This window comes from Sus scrofa, chromosome 6 (genome assembly GCF_000003025.6).
Source record: "Sus scrofa isolate TJ Tabasco breed Duroc chromosome 6, Sscrofa11.1, whole genome shotgun sequence".
NCBI classification, from domain to species: domain Eukaryota; kingdom Metazoa; phylum Chordata; class Mammalia; order Artiodactyla; family Suidae; genus Sus; species Sus scrofa.
In genome coordinates this window covers 146989715-147016402 of record NC_010448.4, presented here as the reverse complement: position 1 = coordinate 147016402, position 26688 = coordinate 146989715, and the positions used below count along the sequence as shown (strand labels likewise).

Below are 26688 nucleotides of genomic sequence, written 5' to 3'. Positions count from 1 at the left end.
TTTCTTTTCGTCTTTTTGTCCTTTTAGGGCTGTACCCACAGCATATGGAGGTTCCCAGGCTAGGGGTCTAATCGGAGCTACAGCTGCTGGCCTACACCACAGCCACAGCAACGCCAGATCCAAGCCGTGTCTGCGACCTACACCACAGCTCATGGCAATGCTGGATCCTTAACCCACTGAATAAGGCCGGGGAGTGAATCCACAACCTCATGGTTCCTAGTCAGATTCATTTCTGCTGCGCCACAATGGGAACTCTGATGGTCACATTTTAAAACTATGCACCTTGTGTAACTTTCAGTGACCTCATCATAGTCCCAGGCAGGTGGTTGTGTTCCAGTGCCAGAGCTCGTGGTGGCCTTTCAGACATTGGTTCAATCTGTGCTTCAAGTTATAGGCGATGAAACTGAGACCTAGATATACTGATTGACTTGTCCGAGGATACACAACTGCTTAGTGCCCCCTGAGAGCTGGAACTCAAGTATTCTGTTCTCCAAGAAGAAGTAGAAAGAACACTGAGTCCAGAGTTAAAGGCTTGGATTTGAATGCCAGGACCAACTCTTACCCATCTGTGTAGCCTTATTGGAAAATCTCAGCCTTCTTAGTCGTAAAATTGGGGTAATACTTATCTATCAGCATTGTTGTAAAGACTCCACTTTGAGCTCTCGTGTTGGGAAGTTTGCTTTCAGTTATTGGAGAATGCTGCTAATTTAACACATGTTGCTATTAAAAGTGTACCAAGTAATAGAAGGTTTTAGCATCCTCTACTGTTGACCTCAAACTTAGGTATAGATAAGGGAGTTCCCGTCATGGCTTAGTGGTAATGAACCCGACTAGTATCCATGAGGATGCGGGTTCGATTCCTGGCCTCGCTCAGTGGGTTAAGGATCTGGTGTTGCTGTGAACTGTGATATGGGTCGCAGACACGGCTTGGATCTGGCGTTGCTGTGGCTGTGATATAGGCTGGCAGCTGTAGCTCTCATTTGACCCCTGGACTGGAAACGTCCATATTCTGCAGGTGCAGCCCTAAACAAACAAAATGAAACAAAAGCCTTAGGTAAAGAGGGATTTACCCAGTGTCTTCTTACAGTTACTCTATAAATCTCAGTATTTTCATCTTATAGAAGAGATAAAGTTTTGTGAATATTAAATGAGGTAAGGGATATAAATCATGTAACAGAGTCCCTGACAGATGATGACTCATTGCTGCTACATAAGGCTAATCTGCTGCCCAGCAGAAGTTGGGATAGCATTATGCCAAACACGTATTAAATTGTATATCCTACCTGGGTTTTGATAATGGGATTTATTCATGAACTTGTTTGATTCTAGTTATCTCATCCTAAAATAGGTCACTCCCACTCCAGGAAGCAGTCAGCCCATTAGCTTGACATCTTACTACAGGGAGCTAAGGGGAATTTTGTCTCTTGTCCAATAATGAGAAATTAAAGGCCAGTTAAATACATGCTGCTCTGAGTGATTTTCATCACATTCATTCCACGCCTGGAAGATGCCTTTGGGTAATTCCTGGAATTTGGTGTCAGAAAATTTGAGCATGAGTCCAGCCTTATTATTTACTTAATATTGGCCAAGAAACTTTGCTCTCTGAATCTCAGTTTCGTTGTCTACAGAATGAAGATAATACAGCTCTGACAGCAAGATGTTAGAGATATTAAAGATCGGCTGATTCTTTGAGCAAGGCACTGTGAACCCTAGAGAAATGATACAATATTCATGTTATGCAATTGTTGCTGGAATCCTCAGCTCTGCCTACTTTGTTCTAGTCTGGTTCGTGCACACACTTCTCATTTCACTACATCTGCATCTAGTTTCTAGCAAGTGGTTGACAGGCAATGTTTTGGAAACATTTTGGTTTCATAGGACATAAAGTGTAATGAGAGCTCAGGCTTTGTCACACTCGTTTTCTTCTCTTTTTAACTTCAATGAGCCAGAGACCACTAAAAACACAATCAAAACTAAACAAAATCTGGACAGCAAGGTTTTCTATTGTTAGCCTTAACAACAGAGTCCCCTGCCTGGTATTTGTTCACTAATTCGCTGAATATGAGCTCAATTCATTCATTGAGCATCTCCCACGGTGCAGGCATGGTTTCATCATTCATCTATTAGTCCGTAAGCTTGCCTGACTTATTTCATGTTTATTAAGATAGCCAAAGGCCTATGTTTATGGTTCAGCCAACAGGGAAATCAGAGTTCTCCTTTGTCCACAAAGAGATTATCCTTGGGCTCCATTTTTAACCCTGGAGGAATTATTAAGGATAGGATAGGTAGAGTTCCCATTGTGGCTCAGCAGGTTATGAACCCAACTGGTATCCATGAGGATGTTTGATCCCTGGCTTTGCTCAGTGGATTAAGGATCCGGTGTTGCTGTAAGCTATGGAGTACGTCGAAGACGTGGCTTGGATCCTGCATTGCTGTCGCTGTGGTGTAGGCTGGCAGCAGCAGTTCCAGTTCAACCCCTAGCCTGGGAACATCCACATGCTGCAGGTGTGGCCCTAAAAACAAAGGATAGGATGGGCCCATGGAGCAGCCCCGCAAGGCAGACATCATCCTGACATTTCAAGTATTTGGCCTTGGGCCTTGTAAAGGTGACAGCTTGTCAATATTTATTGAATGAACAAACTTATAAGACAAAGAAACACCTGTTTCCTGTTGTTTAGGGGCAGCGTTTGACCCCTTTGGAGGACCTTCTAAGCCATCCGGTCAAGATTTGCTGGGTTCTTTTCTGAACACAGGCAGTGCATCCAGTGACCCATTTCTTCAGCCCACGAGAAGTCCTTCACCTACAGTGCATGGTAAGGAAGTATTTTATGTTGTGTTCAGTGCTACATGGTTTTCCACAAGATATCAGTAGGTGCTCAGCTATGTAAGCATCCTGTAGGTGGTTTGGGGTTTTTTTGTTTGTTTTTTGGAAAAGCCACATGATGTGTCTCTCTTTTGGAAATTCACATTAACGTATTAAAACTTCTGGGATGTTCTATAGTAAAGAAGCCTGCTTAATTTTGTTTTACGCAGCTTTCCTAAAATTTAACTTGACTATGGAATTTTTTTTTTTCTTGCATCAGAGCTGCATGCACAGAATTATAGGGCACCACCGATTGTAGGACATTACCTTATTTTATATACAGTGAAAAAAGACAAAACTTGCCACTTTTAGTTGATTGAATGATACATACTCATTGAAGTCTTTGAAAAGTGAAAAAGCCTTAATAAATTAATAAAATCTGATATGATGAGCATTCTACAAAATTGATATTCCACAGAACAGTTTAGAATACAATATCCTGATATATTACGCTAGTTCTATCTAATATGAAGCCACTAGCCACATGTGGCTATTGAGCACCTGAAATGTGGCCATTCTGACTGGAAATGCACTCTAAGCATAAAGTACATGCCAGATTTCAAAACTTCATACAAAAAAAGAGTGTAAAATATCTCATTAATATTTGTTATATTGGTCACTTAATATACTATTTTGAGTATATTGAGTTAAATAAAATATTTTATTAAAATTAATTTTACCAGTGTCTTTTTACTTTAACATGAATCCTAGAAAAATTTTAAGTTATACATGGCCCACGTTATATTTCTATGTTAGAGAATTGGGTTTTATAGAAAGAATCATAGTCACATCCATTAGTAAGAGCAGGAGTTCCCATCGTGGCTCAGCGGAAATGAAACTGACTAGCATCCATGAGGTTGCAGGTTTGCTCCCTAGCCTCACTCAGTGGGTTAAAGATCCAGCGTTGCTGTGAGCTGTGGTGTAGGTCACAGATGCAGCTTGGATCTGGCTGTGGTATAGGCCCTCGGCTACAGCTTGAATTCAACCCCCAAGCCTGGGAAACTCCATGTGCTTCAGGTGCCCCCCTAAGAAAAAAAGAAAATTTGTAAGAGCAAAAAGCTATCACTTAGGTAACACTGATTTAAACTAAAGCTCTTAGAGTTCCTGTTGTGGCTCAGTGGATAAGAACCCGACATGGTATCCATGAGGATGCATGTTTGATCCCTGGCTGTGCTCCGTGGGTTAAGGATCCAGTGTTGCTGCAAACTGCGGTGTAGGTTGCAGAAAAGAAAAACAAACAAAATCTGAAGCTCTTCAGTGAAGGACAGATGGCTTTAGGCTAGAGAACCGAAGCTCATTCCTGATATGGAAGGATATTGAACCTCATTGGCCTCCACTCAATGTTGAGGACAATGTACTTACTAGGGAAGGCACCCTGAGCCACCCTGGAGAATGCAGTCCAGTCATAAGTGTGACTTCATGGAAGCCATGCACATGCAAAAGGAAGATGAATTGTGCAACACTGGTCAAACTGCAGTGATTGAAAATGAGAAAGCAGTCCAGGAACAACCTTTATGGTTGACTTCCTGTTGGTCTTAAATCTCAAACTATTTGGAGTGGTTCACAGGACAGCATATAAGAAATTCACCTCTGATTCTTGACTAGTGCCCACTGAAAAGAATCTCCTGATTGGAAATTGACTACCCTGCGAGGAAAGATGCAGAGAGATGGGTTAAAACCCATGTATTTGTTTTTGTTTGTTTGTTTGTTTTTTCCTTTTTATGGGCACACCTGTGGCATATGGAAGTTCCCAGACTAGGAGTCAACTCGGAGCTGCAGCTGCCAACAGCCTACACCACAGCCACAGCAGCACCAGATCCAAGCCATGTCTGTGACCTACACCACAGCGCACAGCAATGCTGGATTCTTAACCCACTGAGTGAGGCCTGGGATCGAACCTGCATCCTCATGGATAAAAGTCAGATTCCTAACCCACTGAGCTACAGTGGGAACTCCCTAAAGCTGATGTTTTTGTTCACAAAGTATTTAAAATGTAGGTTACATCATTGCTGTGCTCACAGTGACTCTGTTTTGTGCAACATGGAAACCAGTGTCCTCAAAATGGCCTGGGTATGCCCTTTGTGACCAGAGCTTTGAACTCCTTTGCTGTTCTCTCACTCTTGCTCTCTCCATTTCTAGACACACTGGTCTCTCCGCTCTTGCACTGGCTGTCCCCTTTCCCAGGCATCAGCATGGCTTATTCCTTCACTTCTTTGATCTTCGCTCAGCTGTCACCTTCTCTGACTGCTCCATTCACATGGAAACCCATCCCCTGTGCCCTTACTTTGCATTTTCTTTTCCATTGTCCTTGTCAGCTCCCAGTATCCTTCATTTTCTTGTGTGTCTTTTATTCTTTTGTTGTCTATCTCTTCTCACTGGAACATGAGCTCACAAAGGCAGGGTTTTGGTTTTGTTGCTGAATGCTTCCCTAGTGCCTAGAAGAATTATCAGCACGCAGTAGGTTTTATCTGTCTGTCTTTCCATATAATGAGTAAATATAAAATAAATTAACTCCTTTTTTTCTATTCAGGTCTCTTTGATGCATAATGATGCTGTGAATAAGGTTATCTATTTTCCTGACATTAATTCTTTGAATTTACTGATTTAATATGAGTACCGCCTTTTATGTCCCATGGGTTTAAGTGTTCATACATTGGCATGGCAGTGCTGGACGAGGTTCTTTCTTGTGAGTGGGTTAGAAGATGTTTTGCATCCAGTTTCAGCCAGTTAGCGCTCCTTTATCTTGTTGCTACATTTCTTTTTTTTTTCTCCAATTTTATTGAGAGTATGGTTGACTTACTACCTTGTGGTATACTTTTTATTTTGATCTGAGTGAAAATGCTAGTGAGTGAAAGAATTTTCCACTTGCTGAGAAGGGACTTATTCCACTGTTAGTGGGTCCCTTGCATCATCTCCATGTACAAGGGAGACTCAGATGTCGGATTGGGTGGTCACGTGGGCTACCTCCAGTTTCTACAAGGCAACAGCAATCTCTTCTGACAATCAAGGAATATTGCCTTTGAGTTCTACAAATATTTATTGACTACAAATATTTATTGGACATCTACTCTGAGCAGAATACTCATGTGGGGCATCAAATGAGAAGAAAGCTAAATAAGTAACCATAATAAAAGGCAGAATAGAGGTTGAAAATATTGGGTAATTACCCTTGTATTTGTTTACTCCTTTCTCTCCAACAGATTTTAAGTTTCTTAAGGATAGGCACCGTGGCCTCTAGTTCTCTGTTTCCTGGTGTGGTGCCTTGCATGTGGTAGGAGGTCATAAGGGTTTATGGTTTGGATTAGTAATTAGATTGAAGTACTGATTCGTCGTTCTGCATCCTAGTTGGGTATGAGACTGAGGGCAGAGTGTAAAGGAAATCCAACAGCAAATGTTAGCAAAATTGTCTAATGTACACCTCAGTTTTCATGGGCTACCAGGGAAAAAAAGAGAAGGGAGAAACAGAAGGGAAAGAACTGTTATTTCTGCCAGCGGCATGTTCTAACTCAGTAATGAGAAGGCGCACGATGTCTTGGTACTAAGCAAAAAAAACAGGAAAATGTAAGGCTTGGTCATGCGAATCTTGGTCCTTTGGTGACCCTTTGGGTGGTGGTAGTGGGTTGTGTATTGGATCTTAAATCCTACTCACAATGTCAGTTTAGTATTTGCCTTGTACTCATTGATTTTATGAACTGAACCTAGAAGAGCCTTAGAAAGAGGTTATTTCTCATGGCATCCTATTTCTTCTTTGGATTTTTTAGATGCAGAAAAAATTTACTCTACCAGTGTATACTCCTCTAACACAACTAATTCTCTTTAGCTGAACATTTCTTTTAAATTCTACACGTGGGGAGTTCCCGTCGTGGCGCAGTGGTTAAGGAATCCGACTAGGAACCATGAGGTTGCGGGTTCGGTCCCTGCCCTTGCTCAGTGGGTTAACGATCCGGCGTTGCCGTGAGCTGTGGTGTAGGTCGCAGATGCGGCTCGGATCCTGCGTTGCTGTGGCTCTGGCGTAGGCTGGTGGCTATGGCTCCGATTAGACCCCTAGCCTGGGAACCTCCATATGCCGCAGGAGTGGCCCAAGAAATAGCAAAAAAAATAAATAAATAAAAAAATAAAAAAAATAAAAAAAATTAAATAAATTCTACACGTGGAACTTTCAGAGGGGTCCAAATGATCTATTTTGAAGCCGCTGTGAGCTTGTTTTGAGTGACAGTGGATACGTCCCTGACACCAGCATGGTGGGTGGTATCTAGTCAGTCCCCAGTACATGTTCTGATTGACTCCTCATTCTCCATTCTTGTCACAGCAGAGGAGAAAACGAACTTTCCGTTCTCAGTTGTTGTACCTCTCATACACTTATTAATGCCACCTTAAGGCCGACTGAGTTTAAGTTCCCTTTCACTTTTTTTTTTTTTTTTTACTTGCCCACTGATTTGTGTTAAGTGTAAAGGTGGGACACACAAAGATGAATAAGATTATTTCTTGCCTTCAAGAAACTCACAATCGGGAGTTCCCGTCGTGGCTCAGTGGTTAACGAATCCGACTAGGAACCATGAGGTTGCAGGTTCCATCCCTGGCCTTGCTCAGTGGATTAAGGATCCGGCATTGCCGTGAACTGTGGTGTAGGCCAGTGGCTGTGGCTCCGATTAGACCCCTAGCCTAGGAACCTCCATATGCTGCAGGAGTAGCACTAGAAAAGGCAAAAAGACAAAAAAAAAAAAAAAAAAAAGAAAGAAAGAAAGAAAGAAACTCACAATGTATTAGAGACAGATATATGCACTGTTATAATTCAAAGTGTGGATACGGAGGTAAAATAAAGGTAAACCAAAATAAAGGTAAACCAAAATAAAGGTAAACCAAAATAAAGGTAAACCAAAGAAGCAACAGAGACAAAGAGTGTGTGGTCTCCCTGTAACTATAGATGAAGGCACAAACTGTCCATGTTGCAGGAGGTGGGGAGAGCTCAGAGGCAGAGATGAAGCGCTTGGGACCTTGACAGGTCGTGAGGCCTCGTGAGAGAGGGAGCATTTTCCTGCATGAACTAGAAAAGTGGATTCTGAGCTATCTTGTCCTGATCCTTTTTTTTCTCCCCATTTGCAGCTTCGAGTACACCTGCTGTGAACATTCAGCCAGATGTCGCAGGAGGTTGGGATTGGCATACTAAACCAGGTAAAGGTCAGCAGATTAATTTTGTGTACATTTAACCAGTTGCTAAAGCAGAGTCCCTCACCCAAGGTGAAGTGAGTACTTACAGAGTGGAATAGCCCCTCCAAGAAATTTCCTAGAGGCTTACATTCTGGAAGGGCTTTTCACATTGGCCTTGATGCCATGATAATGCTGCATGTTATAGGTTATTTAGCTTTTCTAAGTCTCATTTGATAAATGTCTGCCTTGACAATAGAGTTAGGCAAATCTAGGTATATGTCTAACTCAACCACTTAGGAACTCTTAGATTTTTTTCACAAGTCTGAACCTCAGTTTTCTTATCTGTGAAATGGGGTTCATAGTTCTTATCCCACACAGGTGTACAAGTTTAAGTGAAATGACTTATATGAAATTTTCTGGCCTAGAGTAGGTGCTACATAAATTAAATTGTTTTCCTTCTTCATCAAGGACTTTTTTTTAGGGCTGGATTTGTCTGTAATATGAAATTATATTTCTCGTGGCTAGTAGTGTATTTCTTGAGAGTCATCTAGTGTGATTGTGTTCCTGACACAGTGTAAGTTACACACACACACACACACACACACACACAATATGTTTATCACAGCAACTTTCTAAAGCAATTGCTCTTTCCTTAGTTAACCAATGAGAAGATATTGAAGCTCAGAGCAGTTAAGCAACATGCAAAGGTCACTCAGCTAGGAAGTGGCCGAACTTGAGTTCAGACCTGATTCCAAATCCCATGGGAAAGAATGAAGTCAGATTACATGTAAAGTAAACACTAAGCATAATAGTTTACAGGGGTGGCCAGGAAATGACATGCCTTCTCTGTTCCCTGTCCCCATTCCAGGCCAGTATTCACTTAAGTGAGGGAAGCAAAGTCTAACGTCTTTGCAAACCCTGTCCAAATTTGCCCTTAGAGACAAGCTGAGCGAGAGCTCTGGATTTCTGACCTTCAGAATTCAGCCTCAGACGACAAACTCATTTTCAATGATCGTATTATTTTTTTCAGGAGGTTTTGGAATGGGAAGCAAGTCAGCTGCCACCAGCCCAACTGGCTCGTCGCATGGTACTCCCACCCATCAGAACAAACCCCAGACTCTGGATCCTTTTGCCGACCTTGGGACATTAGGTATAAACATAGCAAGTTAAGATATAAAAAAACATTTACTTTTATTTTCTTTCTTTCTTTTTTTTTTTCCTTCTTTTTAGGGCCACACCCATGGCATATGGAAATTCCCAGCCTAGGGGTTGAATCAAAGCTGCAGCTGCCAGCCTACGCCACAGCCACAGCAACTCAGAATCCGACCTGCATCTGTGACCTACACTGCAGCTCATGGCAACACTGGATCCTTAACCCACTGAGTGAGGTCAGGGATCGAACCCGAGTCCTCACGGATACTTGTCAGGTTCATTACCGCTGAGCCACGATGGAAACTCCAAAGAACATTTACTTCTGGCTCCAAAGCTTCAAATCTAAATCTTTGATGTTAAAATAACCTGGTATTGCTACCTGGGATCTAAAATCATATGTATTCTTACGCTCTACTCTAAAACCTGAGATTGACTTTTAAGAAAAGCAAACAGGCCTCAAATATTGGGTTGGAATCCACCCCTAATAATCTGTTTCTTCAATGCCTACTTTTGGAGAAGTAGCATAAATAAAGTTAGAACTTCCAGCAGCCTCTGGTGATAGAGTTTGGCTGCAGCAGAAGTAACGAATGTGTCAGGAAAAGCGGAGAGACGAGGCTGGTCAGGTAGATTTGTGCCACTTGGGGCCAGCCGTGCACCGCCTGACGGTGAAGTCGCCGTGAGATCCCCACACTGTATCCCCCCCCCCCCCATTGACAACAGTGCGCTCTGCTCAGTTTGTAAAATTCCAGTACAGAAAATGGGCTCTCTGTATAGTGTATCCAAACTATTTTTCATCCTATGTGAATTGTTGTTTTAGGGTACATGTTTCAAGAGCAGTAATTTTAGAGACACTGGGTTCCCTGGGCTTCAGACACTGCAAACGCTTCTGAGTATCAGTGTTCGTGGTGCAGTATGTAGGTTCTCAAACTGTTTCACCACTACTTCACCAAGGAGTAGTTCACGGAACCAGAACGAGCGTGTTCTAAACCTTTCCTTCTTCCTTTTCCTGCTCTGGGCAGTGCAGAGTTGCTAAATAAGGATGGGATCGCTTTGACACAAAGGTTTAAGTTAGCCATGTCAATGGTTTAGTTTCTCAGCCCTCTGGAGGCATTTAGAGCCAGTTTAGCTGCAGGGAATGAGAACGTGGCTACCATTTTATTTTTTGCCAGAATCGTGTCAGAGTCATGACCCGTCCTTTTTATACTCTTTAGATCTTTTTTTATTTTAAGAACGCTCAGAATTATTTTCACTTTTTAATATAGTAATATAAATTTCAAATTTTAAAATAGCATCATATGTAATAGATGAAGTTCTCCTTCAAATAAAGTCTCATTCATGCTTCATTTTTTTACCCATTTCTACATTCCATAGCTATTTATTAACTGCCTTCTGTGGACGAACACTGTTTGAGAAAAAACCAATTCGCCACACTAACCAAACCAAAACAAAATTCCTGCCTTCCGAAAGCTTATAGTCGATTCTATCATTTTAAGAACTTTCTTTATGGTTCACTAAGATGTTCTAGGCTGGTTTTGAACTTTCACACACCAGTCCTAGAATCAGGCGTTTCCAAGCATCCTCATCCCTTTTTGTGGGTATTTAGAAGCCAGAATGTATACTCCTTGGTACTGAGGTGGGTACCATTCCTCTGCCTTTCAGGAAATGGAGGTAGGTGATGAGTGGATAGAAACACATATATAGAATTCAATCCAGCAGTTCCTGTCATGGCACAGTGGTTAACAAATCTGACTAGGAACCATGAGGTTGCAGGTTCAATCCTTGGCCTTGCTCAGTGGGTTAAGGATCTGGCGTTGCCATGAGCTGTGGTGTAGGTTGCAGACATGGCTCGGATCCTTCATTGCTGTGGCTCTGGTATAGGCTGGTAGCTACACCTCTGATTAGACCCCTAGCCTGGGAACCTCCATATGCTGCGGGAACGGCCCTAGCAAAGGCAAAAAGACCAAAAAAAGAGAATTAAATCCACTTTCACAGGGCTCTTTCTTGCTTTCCCCTGTTCCATATGTGTATTTTCCATTTCCTTGGATCTCAGCATTAAGAGATAATAAAAATAGTTTCAGAATAACTGCATCCATATCACTGCAACAACAAACCTGCTAGGAGGAGTTCAAGAGTTCTTTGTTGTTTTTGAAATGTAATAACTTAAAAACTACTGGAGAAAACTAGTTCCCTTTTTTTTTCCACTTTTTTCCTTTCTTTTTATGGCTGCACCTATGGCATATGAAAGTTCCTGGGCTAGGGGTTGAATTGGAGCTGCAGCTGCAGGCCTATGCCTCAGGCACAGCCAGAGCCACAGCGGATCTGAGCCACATCTGGGACCTATGCCGAAGCTTGCAGCAACTCTTGATCCTTAAGCTGCTGAGCAAGGCTGGGAATCAAACCCGCATCCTCATAGAGACAACATCAGGTTGTCTGCTGAGCCAGGATGGGAACTCCGAAAATAGTTTCTTAACTTTCCCCATTTTTCAAGTCACACAGTTTAGGAAAGAGAAGTGACTTTCCTCAAGTCATACAGAATATAGGTATATAAGCAAGGCTGCAGGCTAGAATTTTTGACCCCAGGGAAATTGCTTTAGAATAAAAATTAAACTTCCAACTTAGCTGCAATTCAAAAAGATAGTATCCTTGTCCTTAAGGTATTTTCACAAGGAACAATTCTGATACAGACAGCTTAGTTCTTTCATAGATATTCTGATTTAATTGGTTTGGCTGTGACTTGGGTGTAGAGAGTTTTTATAGATTCCCAGTGAGTCTAATGCACAGCCAAATTTGACCACCGCTGCTTTTGCTTTTTTTTTTTTTTTTAATTTAATTTTTTTTTTTTTTTTTTGTCTTTTTGCTATTTCTTGGGCCGCTCTCTCGGCATATGGAGGTTCCCAGGCTAGGGGTCCAATTGGAGCTGTAGCTACCGGCCTACGCCAGAGCCACAGCAACGCGGGATCCGAGCCGCGTCTGCAACCTACACCACAGCTCACGGCAACGCCGGATCATTAACCCACTGAGCAAGGGCAGGGATTGAACCCGCAACCTCCTGGTTCCTAGTCGGATTCGTTAACCACTGCGCCACGACGGGAACTCCTGCTTTTGCTTTTAATGAGAATAACAGGGACCTGTGGGTTTAGCTGCTGTTTTGTACTTCTGTCAGTTCTCTGTTTCAGTGGCATTAAAAATTGGCATTTCTAGACATGGGTAGGAAATATTCTTCTGGAAGGGCACATTTTTGTTTGTTTTCTTTTTTCTTTTCTTTTTTTCAGGGCCTCACCCATGGCATATGGAAGTTCCCAGGCTCGGGGCCGAATCGGAGCTACAGCTTGCTGGCCTACACCACAGCCATAGAATGAGAAATCCAAGCCATGTCTGCAACCTACACCATAGCTCGTGGCAACACCGGAAACCTGACCCACTGAGCGAGGCCAGGGATCGAATCTGCATCCTCATGGATATTAGTCATATTCGTTCCAGGCACAGCGGGAACTCCCTGGAAGGGCTCAGTGTTGATGAGCAGCTTGAGGTCAGAGTCAGCATCTGCCTTTTCATCTGCAGCCTGCCATGTAGAAGATGCTCAGTAGTCGTTCATAAATGAACAAATAAATGACAGTGTCGTTGGAATATGGAAGTATTTTTTAAGTTCTTAGGGTCTTTTTTATATTGAATTTTATTTATTTATTTATTTTTAAAATTTATTGGTGTGCAGCTGACTTACAATGGTATGTTGTTTTCAGGCATACAGCAAAGTGAATCAGTTACACATATATCCATTGTTTTTAGATTCTTTTCCCATATAGGTTATTACAGACTATTAAGTAGATCTCCCAGTGCTATACTATTAAATCTTAACATAAGAAACATATATATATTTGGAAAGAAGATCATAAGCAACCTTAAAATATAACATGAAATCCCAACGCAGAATGCGTTCCCAGCCTAAGGTATAGGTTGATGGGTTGTTGGCAGAAGAGCCCGGGGGCCAAGAAAGAAGGGCTTCATGATCTAAGTTAGAGACTGATGGGAGGCAAAACCGAAGTACAACTCTGTCATTATCCTTTTCTGTTATTAAGTATTTGTAGATCCTTTATGGTATAGTGGTGCATTCTGGGCATATGAAATTACATTACTTTAAACTAATGCCTCTTCTTCTCCTAGTTCAGGGATTGGAAGAACTTTCACAGAGCCATGGTGTACCTTTATGGTGTACCTGTGATGCAGACATAGTTCTGATTTCACAGGTGAGAAAACCGAGGTCAAGGAGATAAATTTTTCACTGAACTTCAGAAGAGCGAAGGTTCTTTATAGACTTTTTTCAGCTATCATCCCAGTGCACAGTATCTGGTACTGAGTAATGCTCAACAGATACTGATGAATGAATATTCGAATGAATGAATTAATGTGTGCAAGAATGCACGAGTAAGTGTTAGAGCAGAGACTCAACCTCACATTGGCTCCAAGTCTTGTGGTTGTAACACACATTCCCAGTGGGGAAGGAAAGAAGAACCCAGATCAGAACAGAAGAACAGTGCCTATAGAAAGAAGACACAGTAAGGAAGGGATAAATTATAGTGAAAGACTCAGAGATTTGGGGAGGAGTCAGAGATTATGGACGCAGCAAATGAAACATGACATTTGGAAATAAGAAGCCTGTAGTCAGTCCCATCACCATAAACTTGCTGTGTGATCATGAGTATGTCAGCATATCTCTCTGAGCCTTGATTTTTCTCATCTTTAAAGTGGGGCCAGAAGTTCCCATCGTGGCACAGTGGAAGCAAATCCAACTAGGAACCATGAGGTTGCAGGTTCGATCCCTGACTTTGCTCCGTGGGTTAAGGATCCAGCATTGCCGTGGGCTGTGGTGTAGGTCATAGACGTGGCTCAGATCTGGCGTGGCTGTGGCTGTGGCTGTGGCCGGCAGCTGTAGCTCCAATTAGAGAGTTCTGATTAGAGTTCCTCTAGCCTGGGAATCTCCATATGCCACCGGTGTGGCCCTAAAAAGACAAAAGACAGAAGAATACAAAATAAATAAAATAAAGTGGGGCCAGACATGGAAAACAGTATTGCGGTTTCTCAAACAACCAAAAATAGAAATACCATATGACCTTGCAGTTCCATTCCTGGGTATATATCTGAAAAAAAACAAAAACACTACTTTGAAAAGATACATGCACCCAGTGTTCATAACAGCATTATTTACAGTTGCCAAGATATGGGAGCAAGCTAAATGTTTATCAACAGATAAATGGATAAAGAAGATGTGGTGTATGCAATGGAATACTACTCAGCCATAAAAAAGAATGGATTTTTGCCATTTGTAGAAGCATGGATGGACTTGAAAGGCTGGGTGAAATAAGTCAGACAGAGAAAGATAAATACTGTATTATATCACTTTTATGTGGAATCTAAAAAATATAACAAACCAGTGACTATAACTACAAAGGAAGCAGACTCATAGAGAACAAATTGGTGGTCACCAGTGGGGAGTGGGGGAAGTGAGGTACAAACTATTGGGTGTAAGATTGGCTTTGTGATGTATAATGTGGGGAATACAGCCAATATTTTGTAATTACAACCAGTAATAACTAAATGGAAAGTAACCTTTAAAATTGTATAAACTTTTTTAAAATATTTTTTTTTAAAAAACAGTAATTTCAGGAGTTCCCTGGTGTCCTAGCAATTAAGGATTCGGTGTCACTGCTGTGGCTCAGGCTCAATCTCTAGTCCAGAAACTTCTGTGTGCCACGTGCACAGCCAAAAAAAAAAAAAAAAAAAAAAAGGTAATTTTGACAAAAAAAGAAAAATACATAACTAAAGTGAGGCCAGTAATACTACCTACTTCCCTACGGTGTTGTGTAGATTGTAGGCAGTAATATTCATAAACATATTTTTTAAATTCTAAAGAGCTACATGCATGTTATTTTATTATCACTGTTCCTTTGGGCTTGGTGCCTGAAAGGGTTCCTAGAGGTCACCACATTTCGGTTTCTTATTTTATCTCCTTAAACATGAGCCCAAACTGGTCTTCATATTTTGGAAACAGCTCAGCCTATATTCAGTGAGTACTTAAAGGTTAGGCATTACAGGCTCATGATTCTACTTAAATTCCCAGCACAAAGTAGTATCATTTTTTAAAGATTCTTTGCCTTGTTCAAAGGTGTCAGAGTGTAGGCTGTGTTTACTCTCCTGCAATGAAATGCAGGTCGTGTGAAATTGAAACCTATTGATGACATTTCAAAACATCTTTGTTTACTCTTGGGCACTAACCATGTCTGTGTTTGTAGCAGACAGTGAATAATCCTGATCATTGACGGTTTAAGTCGCACCTTCATGAGTGAATGTATTTTGTTTTACTCCTAGTTCTTGTCATTTGGTAGCTTTACTCCAGTGAAGAAGTAAAATCTGGGAGGGGGAGGGAGGGTTGGAGTGGCATAGGGGAAGGACTCTTCCAGCTCGGCAGTCAGAGACTTAGACTCAAGTTCCAGTCCTGCCACTTTCTGGCTGTGTGACGTTGCGAAAATCACTTACCTGGTCTGAGCTGCAGTTTGTTCCTCTGAAGAAAAAATGGGGTTATTAATACCTAAAAATGTCTTTGTGAGGATGAAGAAAATATATGCCTGCAATTTCTTTAACTAAGAGGAAGGCTAGGAGTGCCCGTTGTGGCTCAGTGGATTAAGAACCCGACCAGGATCCATGAGGACATGGGTCTGATCCCTGGTCTCACTCAGTGGGTTAAGGATACAGCATTGCTGTGAGCTGTGGTGTGGGTCACAGATGTGGCTTGGATCCCGCATTGCTGGGGCTGTGGTGTAGGCCGGCAGCTGCAGTTCTGATTTGACCCTGAGCCTGGGAACTTCCACGTGCCGTGGGTGTGGCCCTAAAAAGACAGAAGGAAAAAAGAGGAAGGCTAATTGTGCTACCAGTCAAGGGATGTTCCACTGAAGTCGTTGCACACAGTAACTCGGGACACAGGAGTTAGAGGCGACTCAAAAGAGCATGACTTTCTCTCTCTCTCTCTCTCCTCTCTGTAGGTGGTTCTTCATTTGCCAGCAAGCCCTCCACACCAACTGGATTGGGTGGAGGCTTTCCACCCCTCAGCTCCCCACAGAAAGCATCTCCCCAGCCTATGGGTGGAGGGTGGCAGCAGGGAGGTGGCTACAACTGGCAGCAGACACAGTCTAAGCCTCAGCCCAGCATGCCCCACGCTTCTCCCCAGCACCGGCCCAACTACAACGTGAGCTTCTCATCCATGCCTGGGGGCCAGAACGAACGTGGGAAAGGATCAGCTAATGTGGGTAAGGATGACAGCAGGGAGCCTGACTGTAGGGTACCCGGATGTATGTGTGTCTGAAGAAGGAGATTGAAAACAATTCCAAGGCAGTCTTTTTTTTTTTTTTTTTTTTTTAATATGGGAAATTTATTATAATATAAATATTTGCTAGGTATATTTAAAATGTTAACTCTATTTATTTATTTACATAATTATTTTGTCCGTGCCTGTAACATGTAAACGGTCCCAGGCCAGGGGTTGAACCTGTGCTGGACCAGCAATCAGGCACCAAGGCAGTCTTTTCATCATAGAGACACAGCATGATCTCTCCACCAGCTGTGCCTGGAGCTCCTGGGTTTGTGCTGCTGGTCCACGTGTCTCTCTCCAGGCTGAGAGCAAATGGTGGGCAGACGCTGGGTCTTTTTTTGCTTTGTTCCCATTAGTGCCTAGCATAGTACTTGGCGTGGAGTAGGCACCGAATGAAAATTGAATGGATGAGAGGGAGGGAGGGATGAATCTTGAAGCTGTCACTCCTTTGGAGGAGGGCATAGACGGAAAAGTTTGGGACCCCTTCAAGCACAAAATTCACCTTTGCCCTTGGACCCCAATTAAAGGAGTGGCCATGTCTTAGACACTTGATCTTGATTATTCAGTAGTTGGGGGATGTGCCTGAGATCACTGGGTTTCCTGTGATGGTTTTTTTCCCTCTCTTCTGAGAAGAAAGTTAAAAGAACCGAAAATGGCCCAACATCCAAGGCTAGAGGCTACTCTGGATGGGATTTTTTTTTTTTTTTTCAAATGTGATTCTTGATAATGAGTGAAAAAGAATATACATTGCATAGCAGGGATGGTTGAATTTGAGTTTGTTAAAAGCCCTATTTATGATATAGTTTAGCTTTCAGTTAGTTTGATCATACCCAGGAATGAAATGTTTAGGGACCCAAGAGGAAACAGGCCTTTCCATGGGACATGAAAAGGGAAATTCTACTTCTTTTTCTAGTAGCTGTAGCTGACATTTATTGAGTTAGGTACTATTCTAGGCAATTGTCATGTATTATTCCATGTGATCTTCAAAACCAACACGTTGTGGTTGAAGCATCTGTGACAGAGACCAACAAAGTCATTTCTTAAGTCCATACAGCTGGTCAGTGACAGAGCCAAGGTCAGAACCTGGGCACTGTGGCTCTCAAACCCCTGCCCTTCACCACCACACTCTACTGGATGTGCCACAGGCAGCTTCTCACAACACTAACATGACTGGGATTCCTTTTGGTGACATCATGTTTGTTTGTTTGTTTTTGGTTTTTTTTGACTTTTTAAGGCCAAACCTGTGGCATGTGGAGGTTCCCAGGCTAGGGGTCGAATTGGAGCTGTAGCTTCTGGCCTACGCCACAGCCACAGCCACAGCCACACGGGATCCAAGTCATGTCTGCGACCTACACCACAGCTCATGGCAACACGAGATCCTTAACCCACTGAGCAAGGCCAGGGACCGAACCCTCGTCCTCATGGATACTAGTTGGGTTCACTAACCACTGAGCCATGATGGGAACTCCAAGGTAACATCATGATTGTTTTTTGGTTAGCAATGGATATTACTGGACAACTCCATAGAGTCATGTGGCTTCCCCTCCATTTTTATTTTGAGTAGATGTGGGGTGAGCATCTGCAACCAGCAGAAATTTATGGAGCATCTACAGTGTAGAGAACACTGGGGATATAGCAGTGAACAAGACAGACAAAACCCCTAGTCAGAGCACTCAGCTTATAGTGTGTGTGTGTGAGAATTATGTTCAGAATGCCTCATAGTATAGAGATGGCAGGTGGGTTTCAATTCAGAGAACAGCTTTGGCTGATGGGTATGGACTGCATGGACTCCTGTGTTTTGCCTCAGTTTGGTTTTGTTTAACATTTAAATATCCAGGCACTGTTCTGAGCACTTTAAAATATTAACTTATCTGAGAACAAGAATGACAAATACCATATGATAACACTTATACGTGGAATTTAAAATATGGCACAAATGAATCTATCTACAAATCTATCTATATATCACAAACATATAGAACAGACCTGTGGTTGCTGGGGGCAGGAGGAAGGGAGTGGGATGGATGGGGAATCTGGGATGAGTAGGTGCAAACTGTTCCATTTAGCATGGATAAGCAATGAGGTCCTACTGTATAACAAAGGGAACTATATCCAATCTCTTGGGATAGACCACCATGGAAGATAATATAAGAAAAGGAACGTACGTATAGGTATGACTGGGTCACTTTGCTCTTTTTTTTTTTTTTGTCTTTTTTTGTTATTTCTTGGGCCGCTGCCGCGGCATATGGAGGTTCCCAGGCTAGGGGTCTAATCGGAGCTGTAGCTGCCAGCCTATGCCAGAGCCACAGCAATGCAGGATCCGAGCCGCGTCTGCAACCTACACCACAGCTCACGGCAACGCCGGATCGTCAACCCACTGAGCAAGGGCAGGGACTGAACCCGCAACCTCATGGTTCCTAGTCGGATTCGTTAACCACTGCGCCACGACGGGAACTCCCACTTTGCTCTTCAGCAGAAATTTCATATGACACAACAGTGAAAGTCAACTATACTTGAATAAAAAAAAATTAATTTTAAAAATATTAACATATCAGTTCTCACAACAACCTCATGAGGTAAGTAGTAGCAGTAGTAACACCATGCCTGGTTTACAGATGAGGAAACCGAGGTATATACGGAGATGGTAAGGAACTTGCCCCAAAGTCGCATCCCTAATACGTGGCAGAGCTGGAATTCAAACCTGGGGCGTCTGTCTCCAGAGGCTTTGCTCTTTGCTGCCACCTAGGCCTCTTTTCCTAACAGACTGAGAAAGATCGTGAAGCCAAAACTAGACTTAGCAAAACCCAGCACCGTGTTAGACTAAAAGTGTCATCTGAGTGTGGGCAGGAAAGCAGTGGCATGCATGGATGTTAGGTACCCAAACGCAGGTCTCGGTCCCATCACTGATACTAACTAGCTGTATGACTGGTGCTGGCAGGGGGTGGGGACGGGGGTAGAGTGTCCTCATCTATAAAAACGTGGAACAGTGGACATGACATTATGGAGTGAGATCGAGTCTACTAACAATCCAGCCTTGAGGCCTGGCTTTGCCATGACCATGGTATTGATTGTGAACAGATCTCAAGTTCCCTAGACTTCACTTTCCTCATCTGTAAAGTGGACATGACAATCTCATGCCCTACTCACATGGTCAGTGAGAAGATTCAGGTGCTTAATGGATGTGAAAGCATCTTGAAGACACCGTGTCTGGTAACATAATGATAGATCATGTTTAAATGTAAAAGCTATAATACTTTTTCAATTATTATGTTGCAGAAGGGAAACAAAAAGCAGCTGACTTTGAAGACCTACTCTCTGGTCAAGGTTTTAATGCCCACAAAGACAAAAAGGGGCCTCGAACAATAGCTGAGATGAGAAAGGAGGAAATGGCTAAGGAGATGGATCCTGAGAAACTAAAGGTGGGTGTGCCCCTGACCCAGGGCGATTATTATGCGTGCGGAGCTGTCACTGTGGGATGAACCTGTAGAAGGGGCCGTGTGAGGTTTCCAGCATCCACAGTATTTCACTGGGTCCCTGCTTAGACCAGATGAGCTGAAGCCCCCAGGATCTTTTCTTTGCTGATAGAGAAATATTAATGTGCCTGGGAATTACTCGCTCCTGCTAGACCTGGAGGTTTGGGAAGGCAGAGGAGAGGAGGGCTGAGAGAGGTGAGGTTCCTGGCTTCCCCCACTGACTCCTTCTACTTTCAACCACAGCTTTTATACTTTTATCTGTTTTTGATGCTAGGAGTCTAGGTTAAGATTTGATTGGGAGAAAAAGAATGTTTCCCCATTAAAATTTGCAAACCAGAGACTCCCTTATTTCACAGATGAGAAAATAGAGACGTTACTTCTTAGAAGAGGATGTGCCTGTGGATGATGGTTAATTTGGGAACCGAGCGGTGGTTCTGAATGGCGTGAGGTGGTGAAAGGGTGTGTGAAGGGCAGGAGAACTGGAGGGCGCTGCACAGTCAGAGGGCTTGAATTCCCATGTTTTGAAATATGCTGACACTATAACAGCCTGGAAGATGAGGGTTGAATCTGTTCTGCAAAACCAGGAGTGGCGTATCCACTCAGTGTTACACATTTGAAAAAAATATGCCACTGTGCTTCTCCAGAATTTTCCTGCAGATCTGAACATTTGTTGAAGATGAACAGATACTGTGTGGAATATAATATAGGATCCTTTGTTTGCATTTGCTTTTTACTTCTTATTGCATCACAGAGGTTTTATATTCCTTCTAAAAGATTGTGCTCCATTTCAAGAACCTTTGTTCATTAGGTGAACTCTGATAGTTTTCTATAGAAGAAAGTCAGGTATGTCTTTTAAATCATGCTTAATTGTTTAGTTGGTATGGGATAGTTAATTGTTTTCAAGTTAGCTACTATTTACCTGTGCTTCTGTTTTTGTTTGTTTGTTTGTTTGCTTTTTATTAGGGCCATACCTGCAGCGTATGGAGGTTCCCAGGCTAGGGGTCAAATCAGAGCTGCAGCTGCCAGGCGATGCCACAGCCACAGCCACTCCAGATCTGAGCCACATCTGTAACCTACACTGCAGCTTGCGACAACGCTGGATCCTTAACCCATTGAGCCAGGCCAGGGATTGAACCCACATCTTCATAGATACTAGTCAGGTTCTTAGCCCACTGAGCCACAATGGGAACTCCTCAAGGAATTTTTTTTTTTTAGAGTGTCAGACACTGTGCTAGACAGAGCAGATAGCAGTGGCCCAAACAGACATGGTATGTGCCTTCATGGAGCTTATATTTTAGGAGTGAGTCATTAACTCGGGGGCCAGAGAGGAAGGAATTCAAACCCTGAAAGATTGGAGAATATGAAATTCCTGAGTAGGATTTTGAAGGATAATGAGGAGTTAACCAGCAAGATGAGGCAGGATGGAGGTAGAGGAGGAAAAGCCTTCCATGTAGCGGGAAGGTTGGAGTATGTAAGTACTAGATTTTGCTGCAGCAGGAGGGGTTTTCAGAGTCAGAGAGGAGACCCTCTGGATTCAAAACCATTTGAATTTCTATTTTTTTTTCCTTTTGCTTTTTAGGGCTGTGCCTGCAGCATATGGAAGTTCCCAGACTATGGGTCAAATCCCAGCTACAGCTGCCAGCCTACACTCAGCCACAGCAACGTGGGATCCAAGGCACATCTGTGACCTATACCATAGCTCACGGCAACGCTGGATCCTTAACACTGAGCATGGCCAGGGATTGAACCTTGGGTTCGTTAACCACTGAGCCACGAAGGGAATGCCAGCATTTGAATTTCTTTATTCTTCTTGTTTACAGATCTTGGAATGGATTGAAGGCAAAGAGAGAAATATCAGAGCCCTTCTGTCCACGATGCACACCGTGCTGTGGGCTGGGGAGACGAAGTGGAAACCAGTTGGCATGGCAGACCTGGTCACGCCAGAGCAGGTGAAGAAGGTGTACAGGAGGGCTGTGCTGGTGGTGCACCCAGATAAAGTGAGTAGAACCTGCCCCCCCACATCGCTCGTCTGGCGCTCCTGTCGTGAGGTTATAAGCACGTCTCAAAACATCACACTTCCATCACACTTACCGCTTCTTAGGCCATTTATATAAATTAAATTCCGTGGGCTCAAATCAGGTATTTAAACAGATAGTTAAACTTTATGAAGCAGAAGAAAAGAAATCAAACTATGTATTGCACGTAATGGTGTGGGGGATTTCCTTAGGTATAAGATTCACCACGGACTAATTTTTAAGGATCAGATACGAAGTGTATCCTGACTTAAGGATGAGCTAAGGGCTGGACAGAGGAAAATTTCCTCCTGCAGAGATGCAGCAGTGTAGTTAGCTAGGATGACAGTGAAAAAGCTTTAGAATGTCGTTGGGAAAATTGGCGAGAAGCAACAGAATACTCAGAATGGAACTAAATTCATCACCATGTTGATAGGGCCAGTTTATGTTTTCATTGAAGTATGTACACATACACAGGCTCTACATCATCAGAAATTTCAACTACCGGGCGGCCCAGGTGAGGTCACCATGATACCCAGAAACCTCCTGGACAGAATTGGGTCACTTGCTGTCATTATGGATGATAACCAGTCCCATGGTGTGAGGCTGTGACTTGGGAACACATGCTTGAATTTGATGTATTTGATTTTCATCTCTCCACACTTTTTGTGTGACTAATCTGAAGAGAATTAAAGAGACCATGTGTTTTGGTGAATCAAAGAGCAAGAGAAACAGCCCAGAAAAATCTAGAAACTGTATGCCTTTGTGATGGGTCACCAAAACCTTTTTTTTAGAAATGAGAAAATGGGTTTTTTAGAATACAGCTAATCACTTGGAGATAGGCTGTCATGTGGGGGATAATTCTGGAGAAAGGAGATGCATCTTAGGCTGCCCAGTAAGTTCTTTGTTACCTACTCGGTGACTGGTTACTCCTACCATCTGTGCATTTTTAGGGGGAGGGCTTTCTGGGGGGGCCGTAGTAATTAAGGTCATGTGGATTGGACCATAACAAGGGAAAGAGCCTCTATGGTATCACTTATATCCAGAATCTAATATACAGCACAAATGAACCTTTCCACAGAAAGGACACTAATGGACTTGAAGGAGAGTCCTGAGGTTGCCCAGGGGGAGGGGAAGGGGAAGGGAGTGGGATGGACTGGGAATCTGGGGTTAATAGTTGTAAACTGGGAATTCCTGTCATGGCGCAGTGGTTAACGAATCTGACTAGGAACCAAGAGGTTGCGGGTTTGATCCCTGCCCTTGCTCAGTGGGTGAAGGATCCGGCGTTGCTGTGAGCTGTGGTGTAGGTTGCAGACGAGTCTCCGATCCTGCATTGCTGTGGCTCTGGTGTAGGCCAGTGGCTACAGCTCCAATTCGACCCCTAGCCTGGGAACCTCCATATGCCTTGGGAAGCGGCTCAAGAAATGGCAAAAGACAAAAAAAAAAAAAAAAAAAGTTGTAAACTGTTGTCATTGGTATGGATAAGCAATGAAATCCTGCTGTATGGCACTGGGAATTATATCTAGTCACTTATGATGGAGCATGATGGAAGATACGGTGAGAAAAAGAATGTGTACATGTATGCGTGACTGGGTCTCTTTGCTGTACAGTAGAAAATTGTAAACCAGCTGTAATGGAAAAATAAAAAATACTGTAAACCAGCTCTAATGAAAAAAATAAAAATCATTTTTTTTTAAAAAGAGAGAAATAGCCTAATAGAAAAAGACATTTCAATTATATAGAGCCCACGTATTAGCAGTGAAAATTTTAATATAAACAAACCTTTGGTCTGGTATCTACTGCATGTGTTTGTTTTTCTTCTACAGGCTACCGGGCAACCCTATGAACAATATGCGAAGATGATTTTCATGGAGCTCAATGATGCCTGGTCCGAATTTGAAAATCAAGGCCAAAAGCCCTTGTATTAGTTTATGAGCTTTTCCATCTTTGCTGCAGATCTGTGCTAATGCCTAGTGTGTGTCACAGTTCTGAGGTTTTTCACAGGTGAACCAAAAACTCCAGCAACGTGTAGGTAATACTAAACTGTTAAGTTCCTTGCGAATTAATTCCTCATTGGTAAGGAGGTTTGTTTTCTCAAGTCCCCAACATAAAAGGACCAAAGCAGGGAAGAACTTTTAGTTAGATGACCTTGCAGAGTTTTGCCACATTCCAGCCTGCCCTTCGAGGAGCCTGCTCAGTATCAGTATTGGGGGGTGGGGGATGGAAAATAGAGGCCCCCAAAGGCATAACACCCATCTCGTGGTCTGGGATAGGATTAATGAGCAAAAGTTGCAATGATAGGATTATGGGATGGATTTTTAACTAATGGTTTTTAGATTTTCTTGGAAAGATGTAATTTAAATAACTCCAGGAGCATTACCACTAAGTATTTTTTTTTAGTGGAAATTGCCCATGGCCTATAGCATAATATCGTATGCTTGTTTTGGTCAAGATGAGGGCTGACAGGTGTAAAAGAACATGCATGGGGAGACGTGATTATCCTACAACCCAGGGATTCCTACCCACACTTCTTGGATATGCTGAAAGGTAGTGAAAATGCTGACTAAAGAAAACCTGGACCCTGAGGATGTAGGAATCTGTATTCCTGGTCAGAAAGTTGGACTGCTGCCTTCTTTTCCCTTTAGAAAACTCATGGTCGCTTGAAGAAAAAGTCTTTAATCCCCTAACAACTCTACTTCTAATTTTGCCATAAGGCTTCCGTTCTTCCTTTGGCTCAGCAGAGAAAACGCTCTTCGCTGGGAGCAGGTTTTAAAGCAGTTCCGCACGTTCACAATGGATCGGGGTGGGGGGGTGTCTCATAGGAACCCATGGTCCTCCAGGTTTGTGAGCGGTTGTGGGAAGAGAACAGATGACAACACTGACTATTGGTCACCAGACTCGGCAGTTGCAGTCAGAGAGCTGATCTTATGTCTGATGGCTTGTCAGGATTGGCCTTTTTGAGGGGCCAGGTTCCTCTTCTCACCCGATGAAATTCGACCCCTGAAGTCATGACAGTGGCGTTTATTTAAAAGTTGTTGGGGGTCTACTGGAACATCGCTGACACAGGGACATCCACAGAAAGCAAAGCAAGAATGAAACCTTTGTAGACTTCACACGGGTTGGATTTCAGTTCAGTGCTCTGACTGTTTCTCATTTTGAGGGGTAAGCAGTTGTTCCCCGTGACGTTAGTAGATCGTTTTGGGTGTGTGTATATGCAGGGGTGCAGGGGGTATGTATGCAAAGCAGGTGGGCAAAAAGATTTCCATGCTAATCTGAAAAGGTTCATGCTCAATATTGTGTAAAGCTTTCAAAGGTTGTTTTTCAAAGACAATCATTTTTGTTTCTATTTTTCTTATTGCAAACTCTACTGGAAAAGCAGCATGTCAAAAATATTTTATGTTCTCTACACAACTCTGCTTTTTTTCTCTTCTTTGTCCCTTTCTTCTTCTAATTCTTTTTTTTTTTTGATTAAAAGATTCATTATTTATGTTATGGTTTGCTGACAATGTGAAACTCACAGAAAATGTTCTCTTTTTAAATATACAGCTGCAAACTGTTCAAAGGAACCATAAAAAAAAACCCTAGGTGTTATTTATTAACATATTATAAAATAATGTTTGATGCAGTATGTGCTTGTCTTATGTAAAACTGGAATGTGAGACACGTTGCTGTGACTTTTTTTTCTCATTCACATTTGTAGATATTGTGTGAACTACAGTATATAATGATAATAATTAAAAGGCTATGTGAATGTCACGTACATTTTGAAATGATAGAACTATATTAGCTTTGTATCATGTTTGGATAATTCATCAATGTTCACAGTTTAAAACATCATTAAACATTATATAATTAGCAATGAGAAAGAATCTTACCTAACTTAAATTTGGGATGTTCCCTGTCTCTTCTCCAGATACATTATAATTCTGGACCTCTATTTATCTCAAAACTCTTAACATGTGCAGACCAACAGGTTTTTGCATTCCTTTTAAATATCTTGGTTGTGACAGAGCTTGTTGTTGATCAGATTCACTGTTTCATTCATATTTATTGTAATATATTTTTTGTTTTGTAAATATGTTACACTCAAAATGTGATCGGTCTAAAATATTTGTAATGTATATTAAAAGGCTCGAAAATATTTGTAGAAATGTAAGTTATTTTTGCACCCAGGAATATGATGACAAGCTTGAATTATACTTTCTGACATGATTCACTTTTACGAAAAATTATGAGGAAAGAATATGAAAAACCTATAATACATTTGCACCAAAACATAATCTGACAGGATTTCTTGGTTTATGCTTTTTTTTTTTTTCTTTCTGTCTTTTTAGGGCCACACCCGCGGCCTATGGAAGTTCCCAGGCTAGGGGGTCCAATCAGAGCTGTGACTGCTGGTGTACGCCTCGGCCACAGCAACACGGGGTCTGAGCTGTGTCTGCGGTCTACACCACAGCTCACGGCAACGCCAGATCCTTAACCCACTGAGTGAGGCCAGGGATCGAACCTGTGTCCTCATGGATATTAGTTGGGTTTGTTACCGCTGAGCCACAACGGGAACTCCAGCTTTGGTCCTTTTTTCTTCTCCCTGGGCTGATAGAGAGCTGCATACATAAAACAGCAGACTTCCACTGTAAGTTCTGTAAGGGGAGTGGTTGGCTGTGTGTAAAGAAATGGTGG

General features: G+C 42.5%; 1 protein-coding gene across 10 annotated transcripts in view; it reads left to right on the top strand.

The window, feature by feature from the left end:
* Positions 1-26288, top strand: part of DNAJC6 (DnaJ heat shock protein family (Hsp40) member C6) — a 170896-nt gene extending 144608 nt beyond the window's left edge. For 8 of the 10 annotated variants that reach the window (XM_013988882.2, XM_021093584.1, XM_021093582.1 and 5 more), the window contains 7 exons: positions 2679-2813; positions 7967-8035; positions 9042-9161; positions 16198-16461; positions 19800-19942; positions 21817-21993; positions 23835-26288. In XM_013988882.2, the coding sequence (XP_013844336.1) occupies positions 2679-2813; positions 7967-8035; positions 9042-9161; positions 16198-16461; positions 19800-19942; positions 21817-21993; positions 23835-23936 (1010 nt within the window). In that variant the 3' untranslated portion in view covers positions 23937-26288. 10 annotated transcript variants of the gene reach the window in all.